This window comes from Zophobas morio, unplaced genomic scaffold, assembly GCF_036711695.1.
Source record: "Zophobas morio isolate AGI-343-1 ecotype UQ-CSIRO unplaced genomic scaffold, CSIRO_AGI_Zmor_V1 ptg000386l, whole genome shotgun sequence".
NCBI classification, from domain to species: domain Eukaryota; kingdom Metazoa; phylum Arthropoda; class Insecta; order Coleoptera; family Tenebrionidae; genus Zophobas; species Zophobas morio.
Genome location: NW_026972490.1, coordinates 72,753 through 84,767, shown reverse-complemented (window position 1 = coordinate 84,767; position 12,015 = coordinate 72,753). Strand labels below are relative to the sequence as shown.

At 36.6% G+C, this 12,015-nt stretch overlaps 2 protein-coding genes across 9 annotated transcripts; one reads left to right on the top strand and one right to left on the bottom strand.

Moving 5' to 3' along the window:
* The first annotated feature begins 4,316 nt into the window (after positions 1-4,316).
* Positions 4,317-6,930, top strand: LOC135120499 (ATP-dependent RNA helicase DDX3X-like). The gene is made up of 13 exons (XM_064044805.1): positions 4,317-4,389; positions 4,447-4,700; positions 4,754-4,926; positions 4,980-5,193; positions 5,253-5,429; positions 5,487-5,588; positions 5,644-5,756; positions 5,813-5,902; positions 5,955-6,203; positions 6,255-6,336; positions 6,393-6,482; positions 6,538-6,615; positions 6,670-6,930. Exons 1-13 carry the CDS (start codon positions 4,340-4,342, stop codon positions 6,816-6,818), a joined length of 1,821 nt encoding a protein of 606 aa, XP_063900875.1. The 5' UTR covers positions 4,317-4,339; the 3' UTR covers positions 6,819-6,930.
* Positions 6,931-7,020: 90 nt separating this feature from the next.
* On the bottom strand, positions 7,021-12,015 carry LOC135120515 (dynein, cytoplasmic 1, intermediate chain 2a-like). Of its 8 annotated transcripts, none has more exons than XM_064044832.1 (20): positions 11,955-12,015; positions 11,754-11,864; positions 11,594-11,702; positions 11,470-11,536; positions 11,351-11,415; positions 11,133-11,297; positions 10,985-11,069; positions 10,494-10,553; positions 8,888-8,987; positions 8,415-8,693; positions 8,264-8,359; positions 8,153-8,215; positions 8,009-8,096; positions 7,901-7,951; positions 7,796-7,848; positions 7,651-7,743; positions 7,532-7,598; positions 7,406-7,479; positions 7,225-7,350; positions 7,021-7,172 (listed from the first exon to the last, which is right to left on the bottom strand). In XM_064044832.1, exons 2-20 carry the CDS (start codon positions 11,862-11,864, stop codon positions 7,098-7,100), a joined length of 1,827 nt encoding a protein of 608 aa, XP_063900902.1. In that variant the 5' UTR covers positions 11,955-12,015; the 3' UTR covers positions 7,021-7,097. The 8 variants fall into 8 exon arrangements, with proteins under 8 accessions (XP_063900902.1, XP_063900901.1, XP_063900899.1 ...); XM_064044831.1 differs by having other exon boundaries at positions 7,901-8,096; positions 8,415-8,513; positions 8,565-8,693; XM_064044829.1 differs by having other exon boundaries at positions 7,532-7,571; positions 7,636-7,743; positions 7,901-8,096.

Below are 12,015 nucleotides of genomic sequence, written 5' to 3'. Positions count from 1 at the left end.
AAATTAACTTTAATAATATTTTGTAGTAGTTTTCAAATATTCATTACAAAGTTGTTCCCTAACACTAGGCCATTTATTAAAAGCAGAACTTAACTTTTTATTGTAGCGCTTACTTAAAATTCTAGGAGGTACATAGCAAACTTTATAAACTTGCCTTCCGCATCCAGTCTCTCCGGATTATAGTGAACTGATAATTTCAAGATTTTAATTTCCCGGGGGTTAGCTCTTATTTGGTGACTTATTAAAATAGCGGGTAGCCCCGTCTCTAAACTTTTAAACATTCAAACGCAACAAAGGATTCTTAATAGTCTGTAGTGCGGTGGGTGGTGAACTTAACGTGCACAACAAGCTAAACAGGTGTTATAGTAATAAAAAAAAATGTTTAGAGTTTTTTTGGCTTAAACCTTTGCAAAGTACGATCCATATGCTAAAACTGTTAGCGCGTAGTCTACGTATGCTTTTATAATTTGTGCTTTACCAATCTCAAAGATTGGCCTTCAAGAAAATCTGCAACTTTTAACCACAGCGACGACATCTTCACAGGCTATCTTTCCGCTTTTGATTAGAAACTACTTTTTCACAAGTGTTAGCCTTAAAAAAATATATATTTAAAGTGTAAGAATAAAGACAAACAGTGAATAAAAATATAATAATAAAGAAAAAAAAGAAATTAGAAGGTTTTCTGTATATATGACTCAACTTATAAGAATTCTATTGAAGAGATCAACTGCCTTATTTTTGAGACGCTTGACAAGGAGTATAACAATTATTTAGGTCTGCACGTAGTCTATATGACGAGATAAAAAGATATACAGGGAAAAAAAACAACCAACAAAAAAATTTACCTCCATTTAGTCTATAAATTCAGTTGTAATATTATAAATATGCTCAATTATGGTTTAGAAAAGCAATAGGAAACAACCAATTTTATAACAATCTGTAATTTTATTTGTGATATGCCTTCTCTCGTATTTAAAGTATCTAGTTTACTTTTTGTTCAGCGTCCACCTAAGTATTTTGTCTTATGGTCTTCTGCTCACACCTTGTACATGGAATTGTTTGACAGGAATGCTATATATATTCATCTTCTATAAGCCAGAAATTCAAAAAGATAGTACAAACCCATCTTAGGTCTAGTGCTATATCCGTAAAGGGTATTAAGGGGCACTGGCCGATGCAATTGTGTTGTTCGTATCATTGGTTGCTATAATTACCATGACATCAGCTTATTTACAGCAACTCAGTTCAATTCGAGAAGCACTCCTAAGCAAAAGAGTAACAACGATTATAGGCATAGTGGGACCCGTAGAGACGATACGCTAGTATATCCATAGTAGGTAAAATCTACTATTCGACGACAGTGCATGTCTACAACACAACCCCTACAACAGAGAGAGTTAGTCCCTTATGTAAAGCAATAATTTACTCCGTACGTAAACTCAACCTAAGTGTCTTTGAGAGGTATATTTTAATTCTGAGCGCTTCCAGACTAAGCCCGACGACCATAACCATAATTATTAAAGTTTAAAGTCTAACACAATAACACAGTATAACACAACACCTAAAACACAATTTAAAACACATACAAAAACACAAATAGAAAAACAAAAATAAACATAGATTACAAAAAACTTATTGTATAATACCTTAAGTATACAACCATAAAGACAACAATACAAACACAAAACACTAACCCTCTAACTTTTCACAGAAAAAATGACCCGTGAGTAACCCAATCAGAAACCTGAGAAACAACCAATAAAAATACAAGAAAAGAGCAATTAATATTTCAACACAAATTTAATTTAACTAAACAAAGTATAATTTTTTATCTGGTTCAAGTAAATTTATTGTACATATATGGAAGCGCATTTCGACTTCTGTAAAAGTATAAATACAAACCGAAACTGGTCATAAAAGTATCCTTGATAATATACTTCTTTACATACATTTCTTAGACAAATCTTGAGTATGTCTAAAGCAATTCCCAGTGAATATTTTAGTGCACCCAGCCTTAATAGCTAGCGAAATTGAGAGTTACTAAACAAATTAGGTTTATTAGCAATGACGTCTGACGTGCGCTTAACCCGGGGACGGGCATTAGCCTTGCAGGATCAACGTCACAACCCGAGCAGAATTTGCTTGAAGGCAAGCTAATAAAATCTCGGCAGTTCGCTGAAAACTACCTCTAGACAGTATTTTACTGTAGGCTCCATATTTGTCTGGCATTTTGGGTGTTCAATAATCTATGAGGATTCTCGATATAAATTCTAAATGTATAGTTGGGAAAGTTATCATGTGCATGCCGCTTAGACAAGCAGCTAACAAACTTGCCCAGGAAGTTTTTTTAAAAGAAAGCTCATACTTACGCTAGTAACTCAGCTCCTTGCGTAAAAGAGAGAAGTTGGATAAATTGCATTAAACCATGACCTGATAAACCGAAATTTGCTTAATTACTAGGATTTGCGTTACTCAGGTTCTTTTTCACTGGTTTTGGACGACTTTAATCATGCGAAACACCTTGTTACGACTTAAAAATGTTATACACCATTAGTCACCTTAATGCAAATTTTGTAAAGTACCTTAGAAGTCCCCGCCGAGATGAAGGAAAAAAGTATTTAGGTAGATCTGCTAATAAAGGCATAAAAAATTCATAGATAATTTCATCTCTTAGAGCCGAAATTACAACTAGGAATTCTTTTTTTAAAGATTTTTATCTAATATTTACATATTAGAACTGCAAAAGGGGTTTTCTTATTAAGGATTTTTACTTTTGTATAAGTTCCAGCACACTAGTAAGTGGAGGCTCACCTTAAGGGAACAGGAATTCATTTATAAAGAAAGTTGAAGATCAATTTCCTATTTATTTATAAATGACAGTTCGCATACGAGTTCTCAAACGGGAGTGACCGCACCCATATTACAAAAACTTTTAATCGATTTTCTTGACATTAACAATCAAAAACTAGCTCTTAGGCGCGTCACGTGAACTGCGATAATGTTCACCATCCCAAGGTTCGTACTTAAGTTCGTTACCCACAAGCGATAATGTGCCTGGCTAGTCGATCATAAAGGGCACTGGCACTGCGTTGGAACACGACGTCTAAAGGGTGTACCTATAGGCCTCAAATAAAAATCATGTCACAAAAACCGGAGCGCTTAGTTCTGTGGCACTTGGGGTGCCAACACTTATTGCAGTGGAGTCGAAGACCTAAGCAGCAGACGCGTGTCATTAGTGGCTGGATTTAAGACTTATACAAGGGCCGCGCAGAGAGAAGACTAATTTATTTATCTTAAAAGTAAAACAGGAAGTCATCAATATAAAAAGTCAATTGAAATAAAATTTATTTAAATAAAACTTGACCGCCGTTGACAGTATTTGTAGCATATTAATTTACTATAGCGTCAAAAAAGAATTTTTTAATAGTAAGATTGCCTTTAAGCTACAACAAAAAGCTGGCCTTAAAAATTTTAAACTCGCTCTGTTTTAAAACGATGCGTAAAGGTATTAAATCTATAAGTACGCGTTAACAGATTAACAAGATACGGGTGACTGGTCGATAATATAATAAAGTTTACATGGCTAACTGCCAACTTCTACACTTTTGTGCCACACCGAAACTTCTAAAGCTTTTTTAAATTTTTTTTTCAAATTATTATAGTCAGTTTAATTAGATTTGGTAGCGGTAAAGATATTCTCTTCATTTTTCTTATCCTCTTATTTTCTACACTAAACCCCTTATTGAAGTTATAATAAAAAATATTCAAGTTTTGCTGCGGGCGAAGCTATAAAAGGGTACAAGGTCATTTACTAAAATTTTTAAATTGTTGTGTAGGCTCAATAATAGTAAAACATAAAAAAAGTAGTTAAAAATGGCAAGTAGAGAATATTCTTAACCTTTTAAAAAACTTTTTTTTCAATAAAGTTTTTCTTTCTCTAAATTTGGATACAATGCATTAGACAACTCCAATTTAGGGGAAGGCCTTTTTTTCTCGTTAAAAACTGCTACTGGTAAATGCTGATGTAAAGCTTTTGTATGGATTACTGGTCGCGCATTTCCTTTCCTGAAGGCGTTTAGGTTTTAACTCTTCAGGCAAATTGATTGGACAAGCTGATTGTTTTTTTACACCACATCAACACGTGTTGACTGGTCTTTAAAGGCGTTTCTTGAATGCATCAACTTATTTTTTCGCAAAGGTGCTTGTTGGTCCACTCTGCTTTTTTTAATATATAGTAGTATATATTGTTTTCATTTTGGTCGTATTGCACGATAAATATACCATGTATCACTATTATAAATATATTTTATAGATTTATTATTTTACTATACTCTGAGAAATGTCTTATATACCCCCCTATCGCCGCCAGCAATTTGCGGAATCTGTAAAGTATTTTATGAAAATTATTTTATAAATTAACTTTATAAAGAGCTTTTTCTTTTGTAGTGTTTCTTCTGAATACCGAGAAAATTCCTATAGTAGGTCGACTGAAGACAACCGTAGAGGTTATTCCATTCCTTTTAAAAGTAATAAAAGATATGGGCCTTCTACAGAGACGGGTTACAGAAGGAATCAGGGCGATTACTCCAACAATAATTATGATAATAACTTTTCGGGTGCTTATAGCCAGCGAGGTCCCGTTAGATATTACAGTCGTAATGGCTCGGCACCTTGGGGAGATCACTTCAGATCTCGTTTAGGTAGTTAGGATCTTGGCGGATTATGAAATTTATTTATTTTCACATATCTATAGAAAATGGTTATAAAACTATAGATCTTAGTAAGATCTGGAAGGTTATAAAACCTCGTAATTCGGCTTTAGAATCTAAATTATTTGGTACTTTAAGTACTGGTATAAATTTTGATAAGTATGAAGATATTCCGGTTGAAGTTGAGGGCGAGGACTGCCCTGAGCCTATACGATCTGTATGTATTATTTATGAATTTTATTTCAAGTATTAATATGCTTGCAAAAATAGTTTGAGGAAGCCGATCTGGCTGAAGTTATACTCGAAAACATTGTTCTTGCTCAATACACGAAGCCAACGCCCGTCCAAAAATATTCTATCCCAATAATAACGCGAGGCAGAGATCTCATGTCTTGCGCCCAGACTGGTTCGGGAAAAACAGCAGCCTTTTTATTGCCTATGCTAAGTAACATTTGGAAGAGCGATCCCCCTCAGCGCCCTCCCTGTAATAATTTTTCGAATTGTAGATGCACCTTTGAATTATTATTATTTTTTCTTGCTTAGCTGAGAGACCCGAGTTACGGACTCAGTACCCTGTCGGTCTTATTTTATCTCCCACTCGAGAATTGGCTATGCAAATACACGAGGAAAGTTTGAAGTTCTCTTACCGTTGCGCGATGCGGTGTTGTGTGCTTTATGGGGGCTCTAATACGAGTTTGCAGCTCAGAGATTTGCACAGAGGTGTTTTAATTAGACTACTGTGGTGCACTGTGTTGCTCAGTTTTATTTGTATTTTAGGATGCCACTTGTTAGTGGCCACTCCGGGACGCTTGGAGGATATGATTCAGCGCGGAAACGTTGATCTTTCTCAAATCCGCTTTCTGGTTCTTGACGAAGCAGGTGCTCTTTAGTGGTGATTATCGTACACCGTCACACGCTACCGCTCTACGCATAGACCGCATGCTGGATATGGGTTTTGAACCGCAGATCCGCGTAATTGTGGAGCGGGAGGGCATGCCGGCGAAGGGCATCCGGCAGACCATGATGTTCAGCGCTACTTTCCCTAAAGTTTCATATTTTCTATTGTAATATTTGTTGAAAACTTTTTTCTACTTGACTGCAAGGACATACAAATTCTCGCTGAAGATTTTTTGACGGACTACGTCTACCTAACGGTAGGCGCACTCGGTTCCGCCTCCGGTAACATTACGCAGGTCGGCACGTCTCATTGTGCTTGTCTTTCTTGATTGAACGTTGTTTTTAAAGGTTGTCCATTGGGTCCACGAGGAAGAGAAGCGCGATCGCCTTCTCGATCTGCTGGACGAGACCAGGGAAGAGGGGGCGCTCACTCTGATCTTCGTGGAGACCAAGAGAGGGGCCGATATCCTGGAGAGATTTCTATGCGGCTCGCACTACCCAGCCATGTCTATTCACGGCGACAAAACCCAGCCCGAGCGCGAACGGGCTTTGCTGGCCTTCCGGGAAGGTCGCTCTCCCGTCTTAGTGGCCACTGCAGTACGCTTTTCTTAGAGCCGCATTTGTTAGAGTTGTAATGTCCTTTTGGAGGTTTGCGCACGTGGAATCGACATTCCTAACGTCAGGCACGTGATAAACTTTGATCTTCCTTCGGAAATTGCCGAGTATACGCGTGCGTTTCCATCGTATTATAACCTACTTTTATTCACGGTGGTCTCGGTCGGGCAGATCGCATTGGGCGAACTGGGCGCGTGGGTAACGTCGGTATGGCGACTTCTTTTTTCAACGAGAAAAACATCAATCTCGCGAAGGATTTGAGTAAGTCGGACCCACTTATATTTAAGGCTCTTCTGATTTGCTTCAATGTTGAAAGGGCTCAAGTTGCTCGAGCAAAACGTCGAGGTCCCGTCGTTTCTGGAGGATATGGCCTTTTCCCCCAGATATAGCAAAAGTCCACACTTCCGCCTGACCACTTCTTATTGGCTTAAATTTTCGTTAATAACAGGATTTACCAATCACTACTCGCGCGGAAGGTCTAACCGCCCCAGTGGCGGATACAACCGCGCTGGAGGTGGCTACAATGGTGGGGGTTATGACAACCCCCGTTACCGCTATGGCGGGCGGGGCGGGTCCTCGAATGGCTCCTGGTTCTAAGCTCCTTTTTGTTTTCTTCAAGTTCAAAGAATGTTTCTGTATATGAAGCACTCCGGCTTCCTTGGAAGGAGGCCGGCTTTATTTTTCTATACATGCTGCATTTATAATCATTAAATGTCTCTTTTTCATAACTGTTTTTTGGAGGAAAGAGCGGACAGGCGATAGTTACTGTTTTATTTATGGTCAGAGTCTTTAGCCGGCTGGCACGTGTAGCTATACATGTTTGCCTAACTATTTACACTTTTTAAAACGCCAATGTAAATTTGAGCTTGTTTATCATCACGTAGTGCCGTCCAGTTCTCTAATGACCTCTTTAAAGCGACTGAAGGACTCTGCCGCCGGACTCGTATACTCCTAAAGCAGCGCGTTAATGTGCAGTAAACAGACCATGTGGTCAAGGCTTGACCTCTCCGACCTCATACAGATAGACAGTGCCGTCTGCATCTCCAACGGTCATGTGCCTCCCAGACGCCGACCAGCGCAGCTTGTTTATCGACGAGGTCTCGCTGACAATAGTGCTAAGTACAGGCGACTAGGAAAGACATGAGTCCCTTCACCACGTGTTATGAATGCGGGTACGTGAGGACCTCGATGTCTCTGTTCATATCCCAGAGGGAAAGCCTCGACGGCCCGTCCGCCGTGGCAAAGGCGCCTGGGTGTGCTGCCCGAGAAGTTAAGCAACAAAAGGAGGCGGGCGTTGGGGCTGTGCGTACTTGGGGACCACTGCACATCGTAGACGTAGTCGTCGGCGTCCTCAAAGGAGTGAATAATCTTTTTGTGCTGCAAAAGTGGAGGCTAAAGAGTTTCAACTTCTTACCACGTGGAATTTTACCTGCAAATTCCAAAGTTTAACGGACCAGTCTGTCGAGGAGGACAGAAGGTAGTTAGGGAAGTCCGCCTCGCCGAGTTCTGGGTGATGAGTGACCTGCACAGGAAAAATGCTGAAGGAGCCAATCAATCACTGGGAGGATGAATACGGCAGTCACCGGTCCACAGTGGCCATCCATTGAAGGGGAACACGGCTCCTTGACTTAAAAAAAAGTACATATAAATAATAATACGAGCTGGTGAAAAGGGATCACCCTGCTGTCCTGCATGGCGATTGCCGCAGTAGAGCCGGCCTTCTTCAGTGCCTGCGGGACGCATTAACGGATTGGTTCTACATTGTTTATCATGCCGGGCTGGTATACCGACAACGAAATTGTTCACATCTTTCCCTGAGAAAGACATGGCCGTTACAGCGAGGCCCCGTATTGTTCCTTGCAGCTTAGTAGAAACCTGCCGTGTAGTAATAGAAGATACTGGGAAGCTCAACGACCCGCAAGCGGTTGTACCAGTGGCTCGTGTAGTGCGTCGAAGGTCCACGAGCACATTAGGCCGTCTGTACTGCAGCTGACCTATTAGAACACTATTAGTCAAAGATAAAAGTGATTTGCAGTTCGTACAATATTGTGGGCGTTTGGACTCCCAACAACTTCAAGGCAGAAGACTGGATGGGTGTGCGATTTTGAGGAAGGCGGCGAGCGTTGCACAGGAGTCGCCTTGGTGTCACCAAGTAACCAACAACGACTCGCCTATAATAGAAGCGATAGGAACCTTTGACCTTTTGTCCCAGAGAACCAGTTGCCCCGAATAAGTGCTGCCCACCACAAGGGACGGATGAAACTTTGCAAACTTAGAAGACAACACTGGCGACTTAAAGAAATTCCATAAATAAGGTAGCCGAACCAGCAATAGAAGAGAGACCTGGCAATGGAAAACGTATTCGGGCCTGTCCTTCAAGTGCACGTTCCACACTAAGCAGGCGCCTTGTGGGTCTTCTGTGTCTTCCGCAGGATATTTGGCACCGTATGAGCTTAAGAAAAGTTCCGGAAACTAAAAATGTTTAATGATACGTCGATGTTTACAAACAGGCAAAAGAAAAAAGTAAGTGGAACTTAATTATTTTTGATTTAAGCTAAAATATTGTAAATGGGGCCCAAGTAACGACTGCAACTTCTTATATGCAGCAAACCAACATTACGACTACTAAGATACTTCATTAGGTTTCTATAGGAAGTAAACAAAACCTTGCGGCACCAGTCCAGATCGGTAGAGGGGCGGCGGGTTGTCCACTTTGCACTGTAGTACAACGACCGAAAATTCAAAATTTCAATTGTGGATGCTGTACTGAAATATGAATAAGTACAAATGCTACAGTAAAACTAAAAATATTTTTTTCACTTTTTAATATTTTTTAGAATAAATAGTCTTGAAAGTATAGAGCATTAAATTAAAAAATAAAACTATACTTTTTAAAAATGAAGTTTCATATATTATACTATAAACAATACAAAAGAGCACTTTCATATGAAGTTAAAAAGAATAGAAAATTTGTTTTAATATTTTCCCCTTATGAATTTTTTTAAGTAATAAAGGGTATGGCATCTGGATCTCTTTAAAGTTTACATAGTTGATAAAAAGTTTAATAATTTTTAATATTAAATTGATATACGTATAATTAGAGTGTAACTAATAATATAACTTTTTATTATTTTGTAGCTTTTGTATTTAATTTGTTGAAATAAGATTAAAAAATTGTAGTATAGAAATTAATTATAAACTTAAACAATAAATAACGCAATGTTATATGTTTGGTGATATTTATACTATAAAAAGTTGTTTCTTTCAGTATTTATATTATGCAACCAAAAAAAAATTATAAAGAATATCAAACTTATTAACTTAGTTAACTTAAAATATTTAATAAGTTTCTAAAAAAAAGGCAAGACAGAGATTTTTATAAAAATAAAAGAATTATTTTATACATGAACAAAGTTAATACATAACAGGAAAGTACTAAATATTATCTTTAATCTTTATAAAGCATTAAGATTGATTACACAAATGTATAAAAAAGTTAGATTCATTTCCTTACTGTATTTAAAGTTTGAGAGCTGCATTACATATTCACACAGAATATATAATATTTGTATCGATAAACTTTCAAAACGGAACAGTCAATAAAATAATCGCCAATGGCGTAATGCACAAGACATATGCTTAATTGGACTCGTCTTGGGTTGCCCCGTTCCAAACGACATAACATGACCGTGACGAGAGTTCGGTGCAAATTAATTTTTTGACACAGTTTAGATTATTCTGTACCAAAAAATTATCGTAATTAAGGAAAAATGGTGTTTGTTTCGACACAATTAAGGTTATTCCGTACCAAACTAGTGAAAACGGCACAACCAAAGGGCAATATTTTGAGTCAATAATTTAGTCGTAATATTTTAACGAAAAATTGAGTTTTGTTTATTTGGTTCATTATAAAACAATTGTATCAAAATTTTTAGTATAAAAAAAAGTATTTTTAAAAACGCAATCACATTTGGTAAAACTATGATTTTTCTATAGCCATTCAAAACTACAAGGAGTCCTCCCACGAGAGACAACGCACTCGACTAAAGCAACAAACTTAAATACCTGGAAAAATAACTACAATATTCTTTGGGTAATCAATTATAAAAGATATAATAATTTTATAGTAAATAGGAATCAACTTAAAAAAAAAAAGAAGAAACTTTTCTAATGAGAGAAATATAAAGATTACAAAATTTTCTTTAAATAAATTACACATATAAATTCATTGTAATTAAACTTTTAAGTTAAAAGGAAAAAAAAGTTATGTACAACTCTTCAGCCCCAGAATAATCCTTGACAAAGTCGTATTCAGGGCTCCAGTTTAAGTATCTGAAGCAAAGAAGTGGTTAGTAGAAAAAGAATATCAGTTCGTGACAGAACGAAAAGCTTATTAAAAAAAGTTTTACTTACGTAATATTAGTTAAAAAGAGATTTTTGTTATTTTACAAATGAAAAATAACTTCAACCAATTTAATATAAAATGCTTTAATTTTTAGCATAAATACTTTAGACTAACAAGTTTTGAATGAAAAGCAAAAATTTAATAACCCATATCCTTTGAAAATTAGTTTGCCAAAAAAATATTCTAAATATCTTAAATAAATATAAACTGTTTGCGAAGTCAATAAATAATTTAATGTTATTTATAAAAAAATTACTATGCTGCTTAATACTATATAAGCTACTGTATAACGATCTACCTTCTATTATTTTGTGTTACAGTAGTCAAACAAAAATAAAAAATTAAGAAAGATTTATGCCTTTCAACGAGACGCGTGCTGTAATTTAAAAAGTCTGAATATTCATCCGATCGGAGGATCTGCTCCTTAACGGCTAAAGGAAGATCTACATATTAAGCAATATTTTTTACTTTAAGTAGAAGACCCGTTAAAAAATTAAAAGTACGACCTGATTCTTTTTCTTCCTCACTTTCCATCTCTCTGTTTTCGGAAGAACCCATTAAATTAGGAGCTTCAGGGGAATCCTTGTGTTCAATCATTTGTATAATCTCTAATTTTTCCTGTACAAGCTCATCAACGTATTGGTCAAAAAGTCCAGGGTTCGTTTGACAACCTTTTTAATAAAAATTTTTGGTGGACTTACTTTAATTGATAATAACAGAGTGCCTTTTTGGTAGGAAATCGGGCAGTTCGAAGGGAAAAGGTGAATAGTTGTTTCAGAAATACAAATCCTTTTCGTTATAAAAAGATTTAATTATAAAAGTATATGTTTTGAAATTAAAGACTTTTCTGCTTGAGAAGTTAGTTGTACGAGATGCTCTTCATTTTTTGAAGATTCACAAGTTTTGGAAGCTTCAGAAGTAACAAATAAAACAGAGAATAATAATATTTTTAAATAGATAAGAAAACTTTCAGAAACTTCACTTGCGCCTAAAAGGCTAGTTAATAATTCCTCTACATGTTGTCTCTCTTTTTCTCTTTCTTCGTGTAGAAAAGCACGACAGCTTGTGAGAGGTCCCTTTAGTAAGGTGGAATAAAAAACTTTTAAAACATTCATATTCTAATGTACGTTTATGTTATTTTCTGTTGTAGATTTATTGCTGGCCAACTCCAACCTTTGACGCTTCAATTCCTCAACTTTCTTGCGTCTTTTTTCTATTTCTTCTTTTCTATCTAACATCTTTAAAGTAAAAAAAAAGACGTAAAGGATATTAATTAAAAAAAATTGATCCTATAGAGGCTAGAACGAAAAGAAGCAGTATATATCTACTTCAACATAGGTGGAACACCATATAGAAGAAAAGCTTTTTGAAATTTAAATAAAGGATAGT